This window comes from Ursus arctos, unplaced genomic scaffold (genome assembly GCF_023065955.2).
Source record: "Ursus arctos isolate Adak ecotype North America unplaced genomic scaffold, UrsArc2.0 scaffold_9, whole genome shotgun sequence".
NCBI lineage: Eukaryota > Metazoa > Chordata > Mammalia > Carnivora > Ursidae > Ursus > Ursus arctos.
Genome location: NW_026623111.1, coordinates 11,801,044 through 11,826,284, shown reverse-complemented (window position 1 = coordinate 11,826,284; position 25,241 = coordinate 11,801,044). Strand labels below are relative to the sequence as shown.

At 42.5% G+C, this 25,241-nt stretch overlaps 1 protein-coding gene across 3 annotated transcripts in view; it reads left to right on the top strand.

Moving 5' to 3' along the window:
• TAPT1 (transmembrane anterior posterior transformation 1) overlaps window positions 1–25,241 on the top strand; it is a 55,856-nt gene that overhangs the window by 2,279 nt on the left and 28,336 nt on the right. The window contains exons 1-3 of one of the 3 annotated variants that reach the window (XM_048211838.2): window positions 3,961–4,134; window positions 9,553–9,683; window positions 22,777–22,895. In XM_048211838.2, the coding sequence (XP_048067795.1) occupies window positions 9,657–9,683; window positions 22,777–22,895 (146 nt within the window). In that variant the 5' untranslated portion in view covers window positions 3,961–4,134; window positions 9,553–9,656. Of the gene's footprint in view, window positions 1–3,960; window positions 4,135–9,552; window positions 9,684–22,776; window positions 22,896–25,241 lie in introns of those variants that run through there. The other 2 variants (XM_026514476.4, XM_044389737.3) reach the window with 2 other exon arrangements.

Sequence of the window (25,241 nt, the reverse complement as noted above, 5' to 3'; positions counted from 1 at the left end):
TCAGAAAACTGTTCCCTAGGGGTTGGCCTGGGCCAGAGGGCCTTTGAGTGGCACCACCTAGTGTCATGTGGGAAGCATTTCTCCCTGAATCAAATGTCTTCCAAGCCTCTCTGCTTATACTTAAGGTGTTACTTGGTTGACACACAGTGTTGCATTAGTTTCAGGTGTACAGCAGAGTGATTCAACATCTCTGTAGGTTATGCTGTGCCCTGGCTACCATCGTCACCATACGTACTTGTCCATTTTAATTCTCATGCTGCCTCTGATACTCTAGGCCTCCTCTCCAGTTTAGGTCAAGCTTTGTTTTTCCCTTTGAAAGTCATAATCTTAGTGTCTTGGTGGCCTAATCATCAGTTAGTTTGAAGGTCCTCTCTATTATTTCTCTCAAGGAAATTAGGGGTCTTATAAATGTTTGTTGGCCTGTCCCAACAACCTAGGATTCCATGAATGAATACACAGACTAGGTGCTTATCCACACCCTCCCCATCCAAGTAAAATAATTCGAAATATAGTATTTGAGGTTAATATTTTTGTTTTATACCTGTCTTTGTCCATTTAAATGTTTAGAAGATCTATACGAATATTCATTTGTATATGAGCCATTACATATACCATGTACGTATATCTATATCAAGTGTAAGCTTTTGTTTTGTTTCTCATTTCAAACTCTTTCAATCACTTGATTCTCTAAACTCTGTCTTTGACTTACACGTAGCCAGGCACTGGGTTGAAGCTGTTCCTCTGGTATTAGTACTTATACCCTAACATAGTGCGAAATGAATATTCCACTCATCATACCTGTTCTCTTTCTCTCTCTCAGAACGTTCGTTGTGTATTCCACTGTTGCCTTATGTGGTCGCCCTTCTTGGGCTCTGGGTATAGTGCAGACCTACAAAATCATCTCTTCTGTCTTCTTTTGTTCCTGCTCTTAAAAATAATACCAACTTCTATTGTCCTTTTTGACATAAGCTCAGATAATAAGTACATATTACCATAGTTTTGTACTTGTTCCCCACTTCACTCATCTGTAAAAGTTCTAAGGGGGAGAGTTGCTGTATAGCCATGTTCCCGTTTAGGAATCTACGTCCAGCAAGTCAGCTTTGAACTAAGAATTAGGCAATCTGTTCTTGGCTTGCTTTGGTTGTTGAATTGCTTTTAGACTCCGTGCTTGCTTAGACCACTTGCCTAATTCTTTTGGCTCTGTTTCATGACTCCACTACTAAATGGTTCAGTATCAGAAGTACCTAAGTTGGCTCTAGTGCCCATGAAGACTTAAGAGTAGAAGAATTGGTGCAAAATAAGCATCGTACTTACTGGTGAGGATGAAACAATGACCTATATGATGCAGGTGTTGGAGTATGCATAGGGATAGGTGTTGCTTGTAAAACAGAAGAACTTCAAGTAAGGTTATGGGTGAACAGTATTGTATCTGATTTAAACAGTGCTGTGGGACCTGTGTTTTTCCTTTTGTTTAAATGGTGACTCTCCACTTCTAGAGCTTATACTTGTTATCCGTCTCTTTTGCTGCTTTTCTTTCTTTACCCATTTTAGACCTCTTACTTTACCTCCGTGAGGGAATGGTCAGAGGCAGGAAGAAAGCGTAAATCCAAAAAAGCCAACTGAGCTCCTATTTACAGTTCCTACAAAAGACTTCGAGTGGGACAAATGTTTTAACTCTTCATATTCTCTACGCCGTGTTTTTTGTGTAATTGAAAATTTAAATTCTTATTACAATTAATTTATTTTTATTAAAATACCTTTTCATTTAATCAGTCCTATACTCCATGCAGTATGTTACACTGTTATCCCTGTGGCCCCAAACTTATCTTCATGGATGATTAAAGGCTGTTATTCTGAAATTATACTCTAGTCAATTAATTTCTCACTTACAAAGAGAAGTAACGATAACTGTAAAACTGACTGTGAAGTTACTTGGAGTAACCATACCCCGAGATAGGTAATGTAAAACTCTCCTTCTCTCTGATACACCATTGCTCTGCTTTTAAAACTCTCACTTGTTTTATTTAACTAGTACATGTAAATTAAACAAGCGATGAAAAGTTGTTTATTTTGGTCTTCGATGGGTCAGTATCCCGGCTTTTTAAAATGTTTAACTTCATCCTAGTTTACCCTCCAAAATTCATCCATGGCTGCTCATTTGTGGTCCAGTTTGAGGAATGCTTGGGTGAAACAGGTCTTTGGAAAGACTATAGCATTGACTGTCAGATTACTGACATTCTGATCCCATTTTTAGTCCTTAACCCTGTAACCTTGTGACTTTTGAAACAGTCACTACTCTTTGTGTCCCTGTTTTCCATCTATAAATGTATAAATTTATGAATATTCTACTTATTGTTTACTTCCCTAAGTGAGACTTATTTAGAAGTAATTTGAGGGTCTTAAAAATTTGAGTGGTACCTTTACTGTTATTTAGGAAGACAGAATCACTGTTGTATTGATTTCTGTTTCGCCTCATATAAGGATGTACCTCTAGGTTTGTGTTACAAACTTAGGTGTAATATTTTCACATAACCTTAGTAAAGTTTATTACTATTTTACATTATTTAAGACTATGAAGATTTGTATGTTTTATAATTTTTTCCTAACAGTTAACCAATATTACTTTCAAATTTTTTAATGGTCAGTGCTATTTTAAGAAAGATATATTTAGACATATTACTTAACATTTAAATATGTTTATGATTACTCATTACTTTTAATGAATACTTTTGTATCCTGGCTTCTTATTTCTAAAACAAGCTATCCCAGAAGATAATTAAACATAATCTTCTTTTAGGGATGAGGAGGAAGCAATTTATACTGTACTTTTCCTCAATTTAAGATATGGGAACAAGAGCATTTCTGCAGTAAATGATGAATATTGATTAAAAATACTCCAGAGGAACTGATTTGGATTTATTATTGGTATTATTTCCCTTATATGAAATATTCACAAGTTGCAAAACTTAGTTCTTCTAATGTACAAGCACTTGTTTGTATTACAAATATTTTTAAAAGACGTGCTGACATTTCTTCTTGGTAAGAACTAGATAAATGAACTAAAATTGGTTGACATCTAAAAAGTTAAGTCAGTGTTTGCAAAATAAACTTTTGGATTACTTCGGAAAATAATTTGTTTTTAAAATATTAAGAGAGGTGTTTGGCATAACAAGTGAGAGCGACTTTTGTTAAGAAGAAATGAAATACCACCACAGTATGGAAGAAGTTAAGGTGGACTTAGCAGAATTCTTGAGGGGTGACACCCCCGGTGAAGGAAGTAGCCTTCTTAGATAATTAGCCAGGCAGCTATACCCAAATATCTCAGGACAAATAAGCTCAGATAAATCTGTAGAATGCTAGAGAACAATGTTTAAAACAACAAGAACAAAAACAGTGAACCACAGCTATACTTTGGAACAGAAGATTAAGTAGCATCCTGCAAAGTATATCTATGGCTACGGGAGGTGGGAGCAGCTGACAGAGCAGCAAGGCTGACTTACCAGCTCAGGCTGCAGGGCACTGTAAGCCCCTTCTCCTTCAGTATGAATCGAAGGGCTCTTTCTGCCCCGTCGAAGCCTGGTTAGCGCTGTTATCTTCTCTTGTGTGATTGTCGGGTAGATGGATGCTAATTATGGTGTAGGAGAGAAAGCACTCTGGACTTGGAGGTCAGAGATCCAGATTCTGTTCCCAGTTTGCATCTTAACCTTTCAATGACTTTGGACAAGTTTCTTAACCTCCACGATTCTGTTTCTTCATTTGTAAAACACGAACACCATTATCTGCTCTCTTTAGCTCTCAGAATTGTTGTGAGAATTTTATGAAGTACTGTGTGCAAGACCTTTGTAAACTGCCTCTTGGCATAAAGTGGGAGGATCCTAATTCCGTAAGCAGGGCCAATTTTACAGGAGTTGGGGAGAAGAAGGTAAGGTAAAGCTTCTAAAATATTTCACCCCATGAAGCTTGGTTCTTTTGTTAGTATTGCTTTAATGTATCTTTAAAAAACCATTCTTTAGCCTGTCAGTGTGTTAATTGTGTGGTATTAATTGTATGCAGGCACTTCCCTCAGATTCAGGCCTCACTGGGGGCTGGACATTGGGAAGATCAGGATTCGAGGTGCCTGCTTTCAAACAGCTGGTAAGGGAGCCGACTAGTTAATAGCATTAACTTCATAGAAGTAAACACAGGGTGCTGTATGTGAAACACTGAGAAAGAGGAGGTCGAGGGGAGGGGGGCCCAGTTTTCTAGAAAGTACATAGTGTCCTGTTTACAAAGCACTTGAGACAACGATAGGGAAAATAATCTCGTGCCACATGCACCCCAGTGTTTAGAGCAGCAATGTCCACAATATCCAAAGTATGGAAAGAGCCCAGATGTCCATCAACAGATGAATGGATAAAGAAGATGCTGCATGTGTGTGTGTGTGTATAAATGGAATATTGCTCAGCCACCAAAAAGAACAGTCTTGCCATTTGCAATGATGTGGATGAAACTAGAGGGTATTATGCTAAGCGAAATAAATCAGAGATAGACAAATACCGTATGATTTCACTCGTGTGGAATTTAAGAAATAAAACAGATGAACATGGGGGAAGGGAAGGTAAAATAAAAATAGAGAGGGAAGCAAACCATAAGAGACTCTTAACTCTAGGAAATAAACAGGGTTGCTGGAGGTGAGGCGGGGGGGATGGGGTAATTGGGTGATGGGCAGTAAGGAGGGCACACGATATGATGAGCATTGGGTTTTATATGCAACTGATGAATCACTAAATTCTACCCCTGAAACTAATAATACAGTATATGTTAACTAAATTGAATTTAAATAAAAAATTTAAAAAAAATCTAGTGCCCAAAAGCACACACTTGGAGGGTAGACTGCTTGATTTTGAATCCTGGCTCTACCACTTTCTTCCTTTGTGACCTTGGAAGCCTCCTTAATCTCTCTATCCCTTGGTTTCTTCATCTGCAAAGTGGGAACAGCAGTTGAATATGCCTCATAGTTATGAGAGCTGTGCACTAAAAACATGTTTTTATCATTTTGATATTTTAAGTGCATACTTCAAAATTTTCCATTGCGGGATTTAAATGGGTGTTTATAACTAAAATTCTTGCATTTCTAGAAGTAGAATCCTCAGATACCACTGTTGTATATTTATATTTTAGTTAAGATACTTTCATGGGTTTATATTGTTTGACTTGTTTACAGAAAATTAGTTATTAGATTAGATAGTTTGTTGAATATGCTTATTTGCTACATTACCGTTTACCCATGAAAACAGGATTGCAGAAGCAGCATCAGAAAACACTAGGGAACCACCAAACCAGAACTGAGTAATACCTCAGATCCTGTGAAATTACTAGTACGGAGTTCAAGACCTTGTGTCATGCTTTGCAGTTGTCTTGTGCTTTCATACGGATCCTCTCTCGGTCCCTTGGCCATCCTGCGTGGACCCCAGGCAGGTTCTAAAACTGCTCCAAACCTCAGTTTTCTCTTCTGTGAAATTGAGAACTATGACTTCAGCAGGGTCACAGGACTCATGTGTGATAGAGAGGATGCCAGAACCACCTTCTTCTGATTGCTAATCCGTGCTTTCCTTGTGGATCATAACAAAACTCTTATTATGGTAAAACTCGGTCAACTGCGTCATCAGGGAAGATGCCACTGAGGAGGATAATTTTCTAAGTAAAAAGGGTATAGCTGCCTCAGTCTTTTGATTTAATTTGCTGTTTTAAATTTAAAAGTCTGTAATAACTTGTTTCTGTATTTCCTTAACACAGCTGACATACTAGCAGGCTGCCTAGCCTCCCTCCCTGCCCTTACCGTGGATAACGCAAGCATCCTTGTCCCATACCCCGGGGCACTCACTGGCACTCACACAGCATGGCACTGTGTCCTTTTAGGGTGGAGGTTCGGATACCTGTTGGGTGACCCTTTACATTCACTTAGACACACACGCAGCTTGGAGGCTCCTTATCTTCCGTGGCAGCTGTGTCCAGTAAGGCGCCAGAGCTTGTCACTCTTTTCCTGCTCACTCTCCAGTCTCAGAAAATTCTGTCTCAGTCACAGGCTGTTTTCTCAAGAATCTGGTGTTCTCTCTGCTTTTGCCACTTCTGATTTCTGATTCTGTTTTTGTTCTCTCTGCCACACTCCTCTCTGTGATTTTTCCTCCTTCTTCTCTGATCCGTGTCGTCTTTTAGCGAGGATTTGTTGAACACCTGTGACATGCTTTATCCCGAAGATACAAAATAAAAGACAAAACCAGGCCCCAAAACGGGTGTGGTAGATAGAAGAAGCACCAGAAAGGGTAGACGCTGTGCCAGCCGAGTGGGGAAAGGCTGCACTCTGTTCGGAAAACCTGGGACGGCTTCACAGAGCAGGCGCCTGTGTGTGGTCACCTGTGGGAGACTGGAAGGGAATTCTCGGGCCAACGAACCATGTCAGCCGACTTCCCTGTTTGCATGAAATGAAAAGTATCGTAACTAGAGGATTGTGACCTGGAGATTCAGCGGAGGCAGGTGCGAGGCCTGACTGAAAACACAGCCGGGGGCCACGTGGTAAGGGATTTGGTGTCGCCCCTGCGGAGGTGTAGGGCCTGGCCCGCAGGTGGCAGAGAGCAGCCGGTCTGTGAGCAGGCTGGCTCTGGCTGCCCGGCAGGGTCAGGGCTGAAGGGAGGAAAGACTAGAGGAAGGGTGTGAGTCAGGAAGCTTGGGTGGGAACTGGAGGGGGATAAGAAGGACCAAACTAGGGTGGCATATAGAGAGGGGGCAAGTTAATAAATGTGCCAGACGACGAGTCAGTGGGGCTTCGTGAGAGGAGAGGGGCAGCCCCAAGCTTCTACCACACAGCTGTGTCACTGGTGGCGCACGAGCCGAAGTCAGGGTTGCAGGAGAGGGTCCTGAATGCCGTTTGCAGGTGCAGGGGAGGGTGCAGGGCTCAGGTGGAGTTGCCCAGGAGGCACCTGGAAATAGGGGTCCAGGTTCCCGGGGTCAGATATGGCGACTTTAGGATTCAGGTGATGGTTTTAACCATAGACTGTCCAAGGAGAATAGGAAAAAGAGAAGAGAGGACATGCCAGGGAGTAACAGCCTTCAAGGGTGGCCGGCATTTTACTGTGACTGGTGCTTCGTCAGGACACAGTGACTGGAACACTGAATCGGCAGACATGTAGAGGTCAGCTGGAGGGGCAGGAGCTGCCAAAGACACCCAGGTCCAAGAAGTCGGGCGATTAGAGAGAAGAGTGCCTGTGTTGGAGGGTGGGACGGGATGGGAATCATGGTGAAGTGACCTTTGGGGCTCGCTGGTGTCAGTGAAAAGTAGTGTAAGCACATTCTGTCCTGCCTTCAGAGAGGCCTACTGCTTCTCAATTTTTACATGAAAGGATTGACATTCATGACATATTTATTGATATATATCAGCTAATCAGAACTTCCTTTGCTTTCTGGGGCACCTGGGTGGCTCAGTCGATTAAGCTTCTCCCTTTGGCTCAGGTCATGATTCCAAGGTCCAGGGATCAAGCCCCTCTTTGGGCTCCCTGCTCAGTGGGGAGTCTGCTTCTCCCTTTCTCTCTGTGCTCGCGCAAGCTCTCTCTCACTCATATAAATAAATAATTTTTTTTAAAAAAGCACATCCTTTGCTTTCTAATTGGAAGACTGAACTGAATGAGAGTATATGTGTATATATATATTTTAAGATTTTATTTATTTGAGAAAGAGAGAGCACAATCGGGGACGGGCAGAGGGGGAAGAAGAGGGACAAGCAGACTCCCACTGAGCAGGGAGCTCCACGTGGAGCTCCATACCAGGACCCAGAGATCACGACCTGAGCTGGCGTCAGACGCTTAACCAGCTGAGCCACCCAGGCACCCTGAGAGTATGATTTTTATCTTTCATTGGTTTGGCTGTTCGTGTTTGCAGCTCACAAGCTTTCCTTTTCTGTCCTTCATACAGCAGATCGTGTTCTGGATCTAGCCAGCCTACAGTATATTAGAAAGTTCCCAATCAAATATTGTACCCTGCCTGGATTTGGTGGTACTAAGGCCTTCTAATCTGAACATCTGTTAGTATGTGAACAATACAGTTCACCTCTGGTGTCCCTGGCTTCAACTGTAAATGTACTGAGAGCAGGGAGCTCGCAGTGCATTTGGTGATTCGGCCTGCCCTGCGCGAGGCTGGAGTGGGTGGAAGTCTGCTTTTCTCTCCGTCTGTTTCAATCCCCAGATATCTCTCATGGTGACACTAACTCTCCAGAGAGATGACGAATCTGGAAGTTAAAGAAATGTGTGCACACATGCGTATATTTTTTTTGTGTAACGTAACCTCTATACATGAGCAGGCCATTTGACCTGATACTCAGAGAACTAGCCATCTGTTCAGTGCTGGAGGAAGTAAGCTGTTTTAGGCCCACCAGGAGGTAGTAAGTCTCCTTCTGGGTCTTCCTAACAGCTTTTCAGGGGTGTTTTTGACTCTAGACTCTTCCCCATACCTGCAGACTTTAAATCCTGGTACTCACGTAGATGCAATTCCATGAGTCAGTACTCATGAATGAGATCCACCTTCCCTGTTTGTCATTTTTTGGAGGGAACACCAACGCTGTGTTTGGTAAATGGATTACAAGGGCCAGCTCAGAGCAAAGAGGACAAATTGAAACCTTTGGTATCCTAACTTCTGGAAGAGGGCTTGGCCTCCTGGGGAGTAAGAATAGGAAGGTAATGGAATCAGAGGTCCTGAAAAGTCAGTGAGGTGATGGGCTGTCAGGGAAGTGTAACATGTTAGAAGGGGTTGGAACCTTAGCTTCTCAGCCCAAAGACTCCCGTGACAGCCAAGGGGAAAGTACTCAACCTCCTTCAGCCTTACTTTCATTTGAGACGAGATGATTCTGCATGAGTTTGTTTTGGAGGAACAGAGAGAACAGGTGGGCAATTCCAAGGAAAGGGAGGTCTCAGATCTTGCTGAGGTTCTACTTTGTACGGCTTAGTGTGATGATTAGCCTGTTGGAAAGCCTTCACCTAGGGCAATGGCATTATTTAGATACTTTGGCAGGATCTCTAAGGCTGAGGAAAGAAGTTGCACTCATATCCATGTCGTTCACCCAGGATGGTTTTTGGACCCTAGCAATGCCTGTTTAGGTGACTTGGCTCTCTTTTATCATATATAGAATCATACAGCTAGCTAGCTAACTAGATAGATAGATAGTAAGATAGATACATTTATTCATTTTATGTCCTTGATCTCTACTCTCCCTTATGTCTGTCAGTCCAGGTCCTGTATCATCTATAAGACCCAGGACTGGGCTCTTGCAGACACTTTTCTAACTATTCTGGCTCATAGTAATCGTTTCTGTGGCGTTTTCCCTTTATACCACACAGAGTAGCAATTTTGTCAATAATTTTTGCTGATCATTTATGTGTAGCTGTTCGGTTCTGGGCACAGAATTATAGATTGCTTTGTTTTATTCTCTTTTTGTTTTATATATGTATTATCTATGGCCCCAGCTAACATGTAAGTTTCTTGATAAATACTGTTCTTTTTGTTTTGTGTCATTTTCTTTTCCTGTAGAGCTTTCATTGTTGAGGTTCCTCAGTGCTGAACTAACAAGAGGGTACTTCCTTGAACATAATGAGGCCAAGTATACAGAAAGAAGAGAAAGAGTATACACTTGTATGCGAATACCAAGAGAATTGGAAAAGGTACTATTTTTTTTTCTATTACCAGACATCATTGTGAAAGTTATGTCAACATGTTAATGATACGAAAATAAATTGTGAATAGCTTGAGTTGAGTTTTTAAAATATTGGAAATAATGTGATCATAGGTAATTAAATATATTGGGAGTAGGAATTCCCATACAGGAAGAGGCTTTAAAACTTGTGTTTTTAGTGTAAGTAAGATCCAATGTTTCTTAACTTCGCTATGTATTAAACTTGCCGTATTTCCACTTGTGTCGTGACCAAGTCACTTTTTCCAAGGAATTAATCTCTACCTACTCCTTTAGTTCTCATCAGTTTTCTTGTACTAGGGGCAGTATTTTTTCCATTCAGCATGACAAATTATTTAATTTCAGCCCTTTTAAAGGTTTCAGTTTCTTAGAAAGCCCTCATATTTAAAAACAAATGACAGTTTTTTCAAAGAAAAAGACGATTTGTTGCATCTTTGCCACAGAAAACCTCACATCCTAGGGTCAGTGTAGCCGCAGCAGCACTGAATCCATGCCCACGGTTCCCATGGTTGCGTCAGGTCTGTCAGGGCCAGTCAGATGGGACAGCAGGCCGCTCTTTTCCCTCTGCATCGCTGCAGTCGGTACATCTGAGCAATTCCAAGATTTCTCGCTAGAAAGGAAGAATTAAGTAATTCAGCTTTGGCTGTATCTGAACACAGTTTCGTACTTTTATAGTAACATAAAACTTGCAATAGTTTGATCGGTTCCTTAGAATCTCACTTTCTGTTGGAGTGGCTGCCGGAGGAGTTTTGGGGCTTAGCTCAGTGAGAGCGTTCTGTAACAGGAGGGGCGGGGGACCGTGAGGAGTGAGGGCCCAGCTGGTCGGGCTGATGGTCTTTTACTTCTGACAGCCCGTCAGTGGGCTAGAGGGAAGGGAGGCAGCTGTCGAGTGACAGTTTGAGATGCGTTGCTTCACGTGGCTTCTTGGCGGCAGGTCGCCGGCCAAGCGCTGGCCGGAGAGAGGACAGTCGTGACGGTGAGACGGTGGTTGCCTGTGGTCGGGATCACCCCCAGTGCTTAGTGTGGTTGTGTGGCTGCTCTTCTAGGGAGTCCCGGGTTCCAGGGAAGAGTCAGGGCCGGGAGGGTGAGCTGGAGGAGTGTGGGGGCACTCTGCGCACCACTGCTCCCCCACGGCGGCGGCACCTTGATTTTGTATGTTGGAATTTATTTAAAATTTTGGCCAGGGATGGGGGGTAGTGTTTCTTTTGCTTGCCAATAATAATAATAATAATAATAATTCTGTCTTAAATACATGAACTTATTTTCTGAGGGCTCACTCTTTCCTTCCAATGATAAGCCAAGGCAGGGAAGTGTGAGGATACACTGCAGAGGGAATTGGAGGGAGGTGTGCTGCGGCCTGTATCCTTGTACAGGACGGTGCCAGCCACAGTCAGGTTTTACCCACATGGTCCCTTCGAGGAAAGGTTTTTCTCTCACCTGTGTGAACGTGGTGGATTCCCATTTTTCTCTGCGGAGCACACAGAGATTTGCCTGCCATCGTCTGCCAAGCTGTAGACACACCCAAGGGATTGCTTCCGAAGGAGAAGTGTGTGTCTGACCCCTTTTCTTACCCCTCACGTGGCAGACGTGGTGAGCAGCGGCCGCAGCCCTGATGATGGTCGGCTCACCCGAGGCATGGTCAATACACACGTCCTCCTCTTCACTGGCGACACTGACATGCCAAGCAGTTTCTTGGTGGAGTTCTCACAGAAACTTGCGAGCATTTCAGGTTTGTTATCGTGAGCGTTGTCTGCTGGGGAAAATGCCCACAGGTCTTGGTAAAACCTCAGTATAAGCAGAGTATTTTTCAAATCATGGTGCATTAAGGGACCACTGATGGGATGAGTAACCAATGAGGTGGGTTGCAGTCAATTAGGAATTATTTTTAATTTTTAATTTTTATTTTTTTTTAAGATTTTATTTATTTATTGGACAGAGAGAGACACAGCGAGAGAGAGAACACAAGCAGGGGGAGTGGGAGAGGGAGAAGCAGGCTTCCCACTGAGCAGGGAGCCCGATGCAGGGCTCCATCCCAGGACCCTGGGATCATGACCTGAGCCTAAGGCAGACGCTTAATGACTGAGCCACCCAGGCGCTCCTAGGAATTTTTTTTTTTAAAGAAAAGAATAGAAAAGTTATCAGAGTGCATTTGTCTGTAGGAGGGTAAGTATTTTGTCATGAAACTTTGGTTTTATTTGTGTGTGTAAGAGGCGTAACGTCAGAAAAGTTGAATTAACACTGCTTATGCACAATTGTAATAATTTTCTAATCCTGTTTCCTATTACAGAGGCTTTTGCTTTGAGCCTACTTAGGAAAATTTGATTTAGTCTCCTAGAACAACACTTCAGAAGCTTTATTGCTTAAAATGAACAAAAGGGTGTCGCATTTTTCAGTTTAGAGCAATTTCTTCTTAACTTCTCAGAGTCAGTGAAATATAGAGGAAAGCACAGTTCAGTTTCAGTTTAATCACAGGCATAAATATCTCATAACAGGGTGAGTTCCCTCTGGTGTCTCCCAGACCTTTATGTTATGAGTAGGGTTTCACTAGGCTTTTATTACAAGAGTTGGGGGGCTATCTAGACATTCATCTCGGTAAATTTATTGTCTAATTGGTAATACGTAGTATGTAATACCTTTCCCTGATATAGAATATAGAATACTTCTAATATATAACACTGTATTCATTTTTTGTTGTTTTGTTTTTTGGCAAATGCTATGATATTTTCATGTAGCCTTTTCAGGAGAAGAAACTCGACAAAGAGCACTTTGCTTCTACAAGGGTTGCACGCGCTACAAAACACATAGTTAATGTTTATTTATACTTTCAAGTCGAGAGTGGTCAACTCAGTATCTCTTACTGAACCTGTTTACTAATGTAAAAAAAAGTTCAGAATTTTTGTGTAATTTTCTCAGTGAAAAAACACATATTTGACTTTCAAAACAGGTAAATTGTTTATATATTCAAAATAGTATTTCCAGTGGCTGGCACTTTTTTTGTGTTTGAACTTCTCATTCCGATGTAAAGGGATACAATTTTGGAGTGTTTTGTTGGCCTTGGGGAGCATTTCTTCTTTTCCGCCAGAAATCCCTTCCTGCCTGTACCCACGCAGCCCTCGGGTTCTTGTCCTAGATCTGTTACCGTGTGTGATCTCTGGGGGGGCTGTAGTATTCTCTCTGTACAGCGGAGGACACTGAACTACACTTTGTCTGCAGTCTCAACTGAGACACAGGATAGTGCGGTGGTCAAGGGCACGAAGTCTAAAGCCAGCCTGCCCGGATTTCTACACTCCACCATTTATTAGCTGCGAGGCCTTGAGCCGTTCACTTCTGTCCATTTTTCTCAGTTTTCTCATCTGTATATTAATCATGGGATGAGCCCTATGTAAATGTTTTAAAGTATTTTATAGTCCTCACCTCAGCAACTTGGGGAATGTCCTGCCCTAGGAGAGCAAGAGAAATTTGTAAAGGTTTCTTGTCTCCAGGTTGCATTTGAGGAGATGTCTCCTCTCCGGAGGGGTACCTGTCGTCTGGGGCTCCCTGTACTCAAGGGGTGACCGGGAGAGGTCTGGTTTCCATGGCTCCCCCATGTCCCACTCTGATCTCATGTTAGACTTTTAATCTTCCTGCTTCACTTGCTGCAAAATTTGACTTTTCTAACCCAGGAAGGGACATGGTTTTCTGACTTTCCGCCTTCTTAGATTGTTGACCACAGGCAGTTTGGGGGAGAACTGTTTTCTTCCCTGTGTCTTTGTAACCAGGCTATCTTAAAGTATGTCTCTTTTATGAGGGGTTTAGCTGATGGTCAAAAGAGATAGCACACCCTGTCACCCTGACATTTTCTCTCAGGCCCTCTGGAGTCTGGCCTTAGCAGGCACATGACTTGGAGCCTCTGGTTAGGTCAGACAACGACACTTTAGAAGCTTTATGAAATAGGGCAGGATCACCAGTTTCTTAGAAAATTCCCGGTAAGTGCTCACTGCTCCATAGCCCCCCTTGACTTGTCCATTTACATCCCACCTCTGGCAGCTATTTCTGTAGTAGTAAAACAGATAGCAGTTACCAAATAAGGATTAGGCACCAGGCACTGTCCCAGGAACTGTAAATGAGTTAGCATTCCACCTCCCTCACAGTCTCCTGTGACACATCTTCTCTTCAAGACCCGTTTTCTCCATCTGCCCTGACGTGGCAGTCATGTTGGTGTTTGTGCTGCATTTCGACCCCATGGGAACAATTTATCCTGCACCCCATGGGCACAATATCCTTGTCAAGAGCTAATTTTGTCATCTTTGTGAATTCAAAACTGCAGGAAATAGTAAGGAAATGCTCACCAAAATATTTTTTTAAATTTCCTAATATATATATTCCTAATATATTTTAAAATTTCCTTATACATTTAAGTGCTAATTTCGTGAGCAGGTCACTTCCTCACTTCTTTATTGATTTTTTTTTGGTCTGTTTTGAGTGCCGTCTGTACTCCAAGCCCTTTGGCAGTGTGCGAGTACAGAGCTCACCTCCAGACTTGCCAAGGTAACGCACTGAGAGGTGACGAGACAAGGATGTAGATTTTGCACCTGCATTTTTAGGGCTTGAGGGTGCGGGTGGGTGTGCTAGGAAGATCCAGAGGTGGGAAACTGTTAGGGGCAGGAAAGGACAGGTACACTGGGAGGAGAGACCGGGACCAGGTAACTGTGAGTGGTCAGACTAAGCAGTGCAGACTAGCTTTGGGAGGATTTCTTAGGAATGCTTTTACCTGCAGGCGTGACAGACTACCTAACAGTGGCTTAAACCGGTTTGAAAATTTTTTGGACAAGTCTAGAGGAAGGAGATCTCCTTTTTTCCAGCTGATCGATGAAGCCAGCTTGGACTCAGAGTCCTTTCTATGTTTCCATTTTGCCATTGTTGGCAAATTGGCTTTTGGTCCTCTTGCTCATACCTTTTAATAGAAAGACAACAGATGCTACTTCAGGCGGCGATGCCTCTGCATTATCACCCAAAAGAAGAGGAGACAGACAGTGCCACCATTCGAGTGTCCCTTTTATAAAGAATTAAAAGCTTTCCCAGAAGTGCCCTAGCGCACTTCCTTCTGTGCGTGTCTTATTGGCCACAGTGAGTTCCACAGCCATCTGCAGCTTCCGGGGAGACTAAGGACAGTGGATGTGATACTTTTCCGAGGAAGGGAGAGGCAGATTGAGAGTGGTGATTGGGTTGGCCACCCCTCAGAGCTCTGCTTCTGAAAAGGTCGTACAGTGATGTTCAACACGGATTAGCAATAAGAGAAGCAAGAAGGGCTCAAGATCTTTCCATGTGCCTAACCTTTCTTCAAATTAAAATAAATTGATTTATTTATTTTACCTTCTAAGAAATAAGTGTGTTAGATACGTGTCAGGTATAGGTTGTGATTATTACAAAGCCTTTTATCAAAATTACTTCCTTTCCGTTATTTCCATATGTTATGTAACCGCCTATCATAAAAGGTAGAACTAAAACGAAAGTATATTTTTTACTTTTCTTTACCTTGTAATTCTGTACTTTTTGGCAGTGTTTTATTTCTTTGTTACCATAGTTATTACATTTTTTCGAAAATGGAACTCAGCTGCTTAGTCTTCAATGGAACTGCTTAGTTGCCTTAAGAATCTAGTAAATTTTCCTAAGCTTTAAATTTGTCAGGTTGAAGGTGTAAGCATTGCTGTGGGTATAGAATATTGTTATTTTTCTGCATAGACTATTGCTATTATTGAAAGAGACCAAGATTACGTGGCATGGGAAAATTGGGGGTCAAGATTGAGTAATGTTAACTTTTCTTCTCAGGTCTGCAGGTGATAGGCGAGTGCCCCGATTAAGGCTTTGAACCTCCTTGGGCTTTGACTTTCTTCGTCAGAGATTATAGGGTTGGACTGGGGCATCTCGAGAGAGCTGATAGTCCATGACTCTGAATGAGTTTGTGTGCGAGGAGCAGAGGAAACAGGAGCAAATGGAAAGCTTCGCAGAAAGGGAAATTGTACTTACCTAAGGGAGGAGCTTAGTTCTGCTTCTTTGAGGGTGCAGGGTGGGGGTAGAGGATGTAACATTTGGAAAAAATAATTCAGCAAGTTGTTTTCAAAACAACGAACTTAGAATATCACAGAAAGCCTTTTTGTTGTTTCTCAATGTGAGTGTGTGTTAACAAAATGTAGTCACAGCCATCGTTTCGCCTTTATTTCGGGAAAACAGTCCTGGGATTTCCTGGTGAAACTGTATTGAGTACTTACCCAGACCCACGTGTATGGCAGCAGTTTCTTGGGCATCCTGCTCAGTTGCTAATTTCAAGGAAGTGTGTTGGGGAATCATCCCCCTGAGTTCTTCTCATGATGCTGCTCTTGTCTGTGACACACCCTGACTCACATGTCCCACCACGAGACTGCTTAGAAGCAGGAAAGCCATGGGGATCCGCATTTCTCAGAATCTAACATCTGGGCAGCCTAGGCTGGCATTCCTCCGGTTCTCTCTGAGGCTTGTTGCCCCTGCTTGGAGTGACAGCGGCAGCGGTTTCTTCGTGCCTCTGCAACAGTCTTAACCTTTCTTAAGTCTCTTGGAGGACAGGGCCAGTTTGGCAACAGCACCAGCAGCCCCCTCCAGAAGTGGGGCTTGGAGGTGATGGGGGAGTGGCCCGGCATCCATGGCCTCGTGGCCTGGTGGAGGCCCCGCTACCTGTGGGGCATATAGGACCTGTCCACAGTTCTAGGACAACCAGCTGAAGACTTCAGGATTTACCCTATTCACTGATGTAGTTAGAAGACAACTTGTGAAGTTGGCACTGTGGGCCTATGTTTATCTTTTTGAATCAGTAACTTAACTTCTGTCGCGTTAGCTTTGGAAAGAGTTTTAAATCTCTCTCTTCCTCTCTCTTTCCATTGTGCTGTAGTAGGCCATTGTGATCTCTCACTCAGACCATTGTTCTCCTTCACAGTCCTTTCTGCTTAGCCCCCTGTAATGCGCTGATCACTCCCTAAAAAAGTAGATTTGAGCCGAGAAGTGGTGTGATCCTGGCCAGCAACAGCGTGACTCTCAGATGTGCCCTGGGGTCTGGAGAGCATACCTAGCCTGCTGCATTATAGTGCTCTTTGCTCTTTGCAAACGCCAAGTAATTGTCCCTGCCTCAAGGGTCGCTGGGAGGATTCAAGAAATTAATGGGGGTCAAATGCTTAGAGTATAATAGTATTCAACATGGCTGTAAAAGAAGCAGGAAAATCCAGGACCTTTCCATGTATATAAATTTCTACAAATTTAAAATCTTGATTTTATTTCTTTATTTACCTCTTAAGAAATTTATTCCTCATGTTAAAATATATGGCAGATGTAGATTGTGATTATTATGAAGGCTTTCATCCACATTACTTTGTTTTCTGCAGTTACATGTGTATATGCAACATTGCTTGTTATAAAGGTCCCCGGGTCACTGTAATCCTGTTGTTTGCCTTCTCCTAGAGTGCAGACTTCCTGGGGGTATGAATTTTTGAATTCAGGTGAATAAAAATTATTACAGGGATGACCTTGAAGCAATAATTGCTTTCAAAGTCAGTCATTTGTAAACTTCTTAAATTGATAACCTATTCTCCTAAGAATGGTAATCCATTCTTCTAACAATGGATCTCTGCATGTGGGTTTGTTGAGAACTCCTGGAACACAGGATAAAGGTATGTGTTCCTTCGTTATTACTGAAGGTGGTTTCTGTCCCTCTAGTAAAATTATCACATTCTCGTCGCACAGCCTCCCGCTTACGCTGCACCTAGGCATGCTCTTCCTTTTGTTCAAAATTCTGTTCCTTTTACAGTGCCTGCCAAAATCTAGTACGCCTCTTGTCTCCTCTGTGGGAGATCCTTGCTAACTCTGTTCCCCCTCCCGTGGGTGCACATTCCCCAGTGCCACCCCCCACTCCTGTTCACCCCACCCAGACCTCATTTCTTCTCCAGTGTCTCCAGAGCACATCATTCACCAGCATTTACTACACAGTCGGTGTCCAGCTCACTAAATTGTAAATTCCCAGGGGAAGATGTCCTTCCTAATGACCTTTGATCCCCAGTGTAGAATTGAGCCAGATACTGTCTCTTCTTTTTCAAGAGGAGACCCAGAGCTTTGTAAGTTGTGAGACCAGGGAAGAAAAGGGAAACACTGCTTCCTGCTATCCTCCTTTCCAGCTAACACTCCAGGCCAGCCACCCCCCAGCAGTGGGTGCTGTGTGGTGGTCGTGGTGGAGGAGACGGTATTCAGAATTGCCAGAAGATGGTTTGTGGAATTCAGAGAGGCATATTCCAGAATTGTGCTATTTTAATTTTAGTCATAAAATTTTATTTATTTTGAAATCTCAAAGGAAGGCAGGATATTTTTGTTAAAAAGTGACAGATTTTAAAAAGGTTAAGAAACCCTGCTCCATTCTTCACAGAGAGAGGTTGGCATATTTATATATTTCTTTTGAGGTGAGTCTTTTTCAAATGATAAAGAACAATAGTAGAAGGTCCAAAATGAATGTGGGAAGAGCTGGTTGTGGAAATGTTCACTAGCCTGTGATGTTTTGTTGACCAGTGTTACAGAATCAGTGCCATTTTGTAGTTTTCTTAACATTGAAGTTCAGATGTTAAAAGCTATGTTAAATCTTTAAAAAAAAAAAAAATATGTGTATAAGGCCAAATCCAGTAGCAGGGTTGAGGCTGGAAGGATGAGTAACAGGTATCGTAATAGAAGCAGTGCTTTCATTTTCAGAGTTGTGTCTTCCACAGGCTGAAGTCTGGCCCTGCCTCTGCTGCTCACAAAACAGGCAAGGCTACTGAGTCTCACTGCAGAGCAGGGGTGAGGGTGTGCTTCCCTTCCCTCAGAGTGGGGGAGAGGATGAACTGAGGCTGTGAGCGCAGTGCCCAGGTGCACTGCACAGTACTTGTAGAAGGCTTCTGGACTCCTTCCGGACGAGAGCTGCAAGACAGAAAGGCCGGCTGACATTTAAGAGCTATCTCTTTAATTAAGCAGATTATTTTGAAGTAATTATTTGCCCATGTAAATTTTAATAAATCTCTACTCTGAGAATGAATTTTAAGAGAAGTATTTTCAAATTGTGGATCTGCAATTTGTGTCTCAGTGCTTCTCGTTCATTTTTGTACAAAGAGCTTCCCAGTGTGTTCTTACTCCGAAATTCTCTGCAAGGCTCTCTGTAGCCACTTTGAACTGTCTTCACTGCCCAGGCGTCTGCCCATGAAGGGAACTGAGTTCAAGGAGCCTGCCTCTCCGGGGACCTATTTTTCAGACAGTTGAGTTACCACCCTTTCTTGGGTTGTGAATTTAGTGAGAATGGCTTTGTTTTATAAAGGGGAAGTAGAAAATATCAACCTGTACTCTATGGACTAAAAGTTAATCTTATTTTGGTGAAGCTTTTCTTTTGGGTTTTTGACTATATATGAATGTTTTGAGTGTGTATGAAAACATAGAGTGTTTTTCTCATGGTGAATCCTAGTTAGAGTTTGAATCCTCTTTGTTGTGCACTTTGCTCCTCTACAAGACTTTGACTTTTTTTTTTTTCTTTTTTAAGACTTTGGCCTTCTTAAAATAGTGGTCATACATCTTATTCAGCTATCATAGTGTCTGCCACATGAGAGCTGTACAATATTTGTTTGATTAAGAGAAAAGGAGGAACAACTCAAAGAATGAGTGTTAGCCATGGGAAGGTTTCCCACAGAAGCACGTACATCATTGTGTCTTCTTCTGTCCCTGGGAAAATGCACAGAACGGAAGAGCAAAGCCAGCAACTCCAGTGTATGATTTCTTCTTGAAATATTTTCACCATGCTTTGCCATGCAAAGTAACTGAAGGTGTTAAAGTATGTATTATTCTCATCATAATATATACCCAAAGCTTTTAATTCTTAGTAACATATTTTCAGAGTTAGCAATATATCTAAATATGTGAAATTTATTGCCTTCTGTAAGTTCGATCCATTAAATGTCTGTTTGCATTTTTTATGACACTAGGGAAATTAGCAAGAGTTAGCACAAAGAAAAATGTGTTAACCCCCATGCCTAGTAAAAGTAGGGAGTGAGATCTCTTTGCTGTGCTCAGACTGCTTCAGAGAGAGCGTGCAGGGCCTTCGTCGGGCAGACTCGGGCTCCAACACCATTTCCTTTCCTCTGACCCCCAGCCTTGGGCAGGCGTTCAGCTTCAGAGCTGTGGTTTCCTCAAGTGTCAAGTAGGGATGGTAATAACTACCTCAAAGAGCTGTCAGGAGGATTAAGTAGCAGGCTCTTAACCACCGTGCCTGGAAGATGGGCACAGGAGCCCCGGCTGCCTGGCCCCTCCAAACTCGAGGTGGGGGGGCACGTGAATTAACTGAGAGATGCCCATGCGGTGTCCTGCAGGGCTCCCGGCTCACCCTGCACCTGGCATGCTTTCCTTACCTCCTTCAAGGATGAATGTTTTTATGCTTACATCTTGTTTTCTTTATTAGAAGATTTTCTCGTTTTCGTCTGTAAGGGATTTGCAGGAGCCTGTGTCTTAGGAGAAAGCACCCCATCTGAGCAGCGGGCACAGTACTTGAGTCCACGTTTCCACATTTCCAAACCCTGAAAGGCATTTCTGTGGCTTTTCTTGTGCATTGGGTGTTCTCACTACACAAGTGCTTTCTCTCCTTCCAGCTGCAGTTTCCCCAGACCGCAGCCACTTGCTTTCCTTCCAGTTTTATGTGGCAGACTATTGCACTGACAGCTCCGGGCGGTCCGCGGTCAGCATACCATGGGAGATTATTGCTTGCCCACTTAGTTTGCTGGGCTGGTTGAAAATGTGAAGAGAAAGGCCCAGCAAACTTCTGTTACTGTTGTTCACCATGAACGATGCGAATACAAATTCCTCCAAGCCAAAGAAAGGTAGCTGTACTGTTCTTTAAGAGAAAGTTTTCATCTTCATAATTTCTTTCCTCCTCTGTGCTCTTGCTCTGCTTCCTCCTCTGTAAGCTTTCTCCCCTTTCTCCCCACACGCCCTCTTCTGCCCAGTCTTCCTCTCCGTGTGGCTACAGCCCTCATCTTCTCAGATGTCTTTAAGGGTCTCCTCTGGAGCCTTTCTAGATCTCTCCAAGTTGGTTGGGCCATTCTCTCTCTAGGGCTCCCCTATTCCTTGGAAACTTAGTTCTGTCATAGTGGCAGTCTCTGTGTGGGTGTCTCTGTGCTAAAATGTGAATGAGCTTAGTGAGGGCGGAAACCCCATCCTGGTGTCCTGCCTGGCTTTGTGCCTGCTGGGCTGAGCGTGTTACTTGGCCCATATTAGCAGCGTCGTAGATGTTGGATGAATGAGTAATGTGCTCATCCCCGGTGTAAGGTCAGGAGAAAGACAACCACTTACTCTCCTTCCCAGTATGTGATCTCCTGTTGCATACACACCGAGATACCTTCTGGGATGTGCGGGCTTCTAGTAGTTTCTGCCTTTGGAGTGCAGCCAGCAGTCCACCAGGAAACAGAGAAAGCTTTCTTGGTGACAGGAGAGTAATAAATACGGGCCACCAGCTTTCCGTGGACCATGCTGTCTTCTTCAACACTCCTTTGTATGTAGAACAAGGAAACAGATGCAGGACCGTGGCTGTGCTCGCGACGGACGGATGCCTGACTTGTCAGCAGCCTTGGAGGGAAGACTGGAAAGTGTTCCGCAGCACATGACTGGGTACTTTCATGGGTGTTCATGATGAATCTAAATTGTTTTTAAAAAAGACAAAAAAGCTCTTAGGTTCTCTATATTCTGATTGAGAAATCTGGCTCATATATGTACATATTCTTTTGAGACATGCTTGCAAAAAGTTAATAAAATGTGCCCTTTTTTTTTCAAGGTTTGCTAGGGCTTCTGTCACAGTACCACAGACAGGCGGCTTAAACCACAGAAACTTATTCTCTCACAGTTCTGGAGGCTGGGCATCGAGATCAGGGTGTCAGCAGGGTTGATTTCTTCTGAGGCCTCTCTCCTTGGCTTATAGACAGTGTGTTCTCCCTGTGTCTTTGTATCATCTTTCCTCCGTCCCTGTCTGTGTCCAGATTTCCTCATCTAATAAGGACACCGTCACATTGGATTAGGACTCACTCTAATGACTTCATTTTAACTTAAGTTACCTCTTTCAAGAACCTGTATCCAAACATGGTCACGTTCTGAGGTACTGGTGGTTAGGACTTCAACATATGAATTTTGGGCGGACACAGTTCTACCTGTAACATTATGGGTTTTAACTACTTAATAAATTTACGTAGGACAAGTCATTGCCTGAGGTTACATGGAGTGTTATGTGTGAGGGCACAGAGAGCGTACAGTGTTTGGGTATCAGACATACAGGAAGTCACCACTCCTCCAGTAGCTCAGTGTGGTAGCCCGGGTGTGGCCACTTCTCCAGGCCATCAAAAGACTCCACCCTCCTGTGAAATACAGTCCTGCATTTAATGGGGCAGAGGTATAATGTTACAGAAAAATAGGAAGGACTGGGCAAGGGCACAAGAAAGGGGAAGAGGTGCAAACATTAGCAGCTACTCCTCCAGTTAAGAATAATGCCTTCTGAGTATAGCAAATTTGAGTGCACGTGAAATTATGTTAAAATTAGTGATCATTTTACACATTTGTGGAATAAAGACAGTATTTTAACTCAGTATATGTCTCAGTCTTTCCTGTCCTTGAAGCACTCTGATAAATAGGAGGCAGCAAAATCACGAAGAGTAAAGTTAGAGTTGAAGGTTCTATCTGAAAGATTTTCTGTAGTATCTTTGAAGTTTGAAGGAGTCCCTATCAGGTGTTTCAGAGCTGTGGTCTGGGTAGATTATCTCTTGAGTAATTGACTAGGTGGTAAACCAGAGGTTCTGGGAGAAGAACTACAAACTTGCACTTTGAAGAGGATTTTTCATTAAATGTGGCACATGTACCCAAGTCCAACTACTAACTTCTTATTCACGTAGTTAAGTTACAAGAAACGCATCCCCAACAGTGTTTAGAAATTCCTCTTTTGAAATTTTCATCTACAATTATTTAGAGAATATTTACTTTACATTTTGTTTTTTGTTTTCTTCTCTCCTTTTAAAATCCAGCTCATGGTTTTTGGAATCTTTCTGTGCCTGGATGCATTTCTGTATGTGTTCACCCTGCTTCCTTTAAGAGTTTTCCTGGCACTATTCAGGCTCTTCACTCTGCCTTGCTATGGCTTAAGGTAAGTTTACGATCGTGAGCTATTTCAAATGTTTAAATTATTTTTGCTACTCGTAAAAGTAGTATTTTACTACTTGCAGTTGTTAAAGTAAATAATCACTTGGATAGATTTTGAAGAATAGGGATAATTTATACAGTTTCGTTCATACTTTGGCCCTTAATGCATGAACTAATGCTGCGTATCTTTTTAATGAATATTATATAATGAGTTTATATAATATTTGTACTTTTTCCATGCACACTTTTTTTCCAAATGGTTTTGAACTAGAACTTTGCTTTGGCCAGTACAGTAATATTAATAATGCAGGCGGCCACGTAGAGGAGTGGGAAGGCATGGGGACTGAGAGCCAAGGACCTGGTGGCCACTGTGTTGCTCACCCAGGACCTTTGTGTTCTTGAATCCCTTGACCTCCGAGGCATCGTCTGTAGAGTGAGAACTGGGTTCTGGGCTGGGAGTTATCAGAATCTCCTAAGGAGCTCTTACTTCAGGGGCTCTCTCCTTCCTCTCATTTAAGAATCACTGTCTTAGTGGCCTGGTGAGCCTTAGTTACTGATTCCTGAGGAGACTCCCTCCGATTTGTGAAAGAGGAACACTCTCGAAGACCATTGGCCTAGTGGGAAGGCTCAGACAGCCCAGCCCCACATTGATTAGCTGATGAAGTGTGGGCAGCTGCCTAACTTCTCTATTCTCTCAGCCTGCTTCCACATCACAGTAAAAAGGGGATGTTGAGAGCCCAGCATCTTCTACCACAAAGATGGGAGGTGTGAAAAGATTACCCAGCATGGTGCCTGGTTCACAGTAGACCAGAACAAATACTAGTTTCCTTCCTTCCTTCTGTACCAAAACTAGAAACAGGGAGGTGAAAATGTTAAGCTAGGTGAATCTTAATGCTTGATTGGTCTTGAGGTTAGAAGTTTGGGTTTTACGGTTTTCTTTTTTTGCACAGACATGTCAACATGTGTCCACTCTATGGAGTCATTCTCTAGAATATTATACAGTTCTTAGCATAGTTGCCCTACTGACATTTCTCACATGGATCACTTCTCTAGACGCATTTCATTCTGAAAAAGTTTTAAAATGCTGACGTGGACAATAATAAGAAACTTGATTTAACTAGGAAGTAGGTGACTATTCTATGGTATATAAAAATATAATTAATGTAATTATCAATGACTTGACCATGGAAACTGAGGTACAAAATTAATGGTCAATATACAGAATTATGTGTTGAGTTTTTTTTAATGACTGAAGTCTTGGAAAATTCTCTTTTAAAGTAGTAAATAGGCATATACTTAATACCAAGTAAGCACTGAATAACACATACAGTCCCTTTAGAAATAAACCTTAATCAGTTTCAGTAAGGAAGACATCCTTCCAATATAAATTGGAAGAATTTATTGGACATGATGATCATATTGTGAAAAGAGAAAATTCGTTGCCAGTTTACATGGAGTAAAATAATAAGAATTAGGATCACATCACTGTTATATGTGATACTTGACATTCTGTAGCCCTGCCTACCAGAATGAGAGAATTATGTTACATATTTTATTAATTACATGTTAGTCAAGTGGAAGACTCTTTTTAGGAATATAATCATCAGCTTTAAGATAGTCAAGTACATTCTTCATAACTTTGGGAGAATTTTTAATGTTTTATTCTTAGTAGCAGACGTTTTTTAAAAAAGACATTTGTAGCATGGTTGGTACTTTAACATTAGCAAAGCCTCATCTCGTATATTTTTTCTTTTATCACTATTGGGGTCTCGATAAAATTATGGTTATTTTAATTTTCAGAAGATCAGAAAAAGTATCTAATAAAACATCCCCAAATACAAGTCTTCATGTGAACTGCATAGCACGGACGGACAGCATTTGGATAGAGCCGGGTGACGTTCCTGACACAAAATAAGCAGTGCCATGTAGAGGTGTTCCCGTCTACACTATGAGCTAGATGAACTTTTTGGCTGTTCTTGGATCGACAGTGTGCTCCAGCCCGTCTCTGAGTGAATGGCTTTTAATGACATAGTGTGTTCCATATGGCTGTTGGCATGATGAGATAAAACATTATAGGGAAATACATCCTAAAAACTCTCTTCCTTCCAGAGTGTGTCCTTCCCTGGGTATGTTAGCACACGGTGGCTGCTCCCTGAATGAATGACAGCGGTGATGTGTCAGTGTTCCGAAGGGCCCTTTTAGGCTCTGTTTGAAGACCCATCTGGTTATTGTACAAAGCGTCTGGAACGGTGTCATTTCTAGTGTTCCTTGTCACTTGGGAGAAGCAGGGCACCCAAACAGCATGGGAGAAGTCGTCCAGTGTTTGTTCTGAAAACTGGAAGAGGAGTTG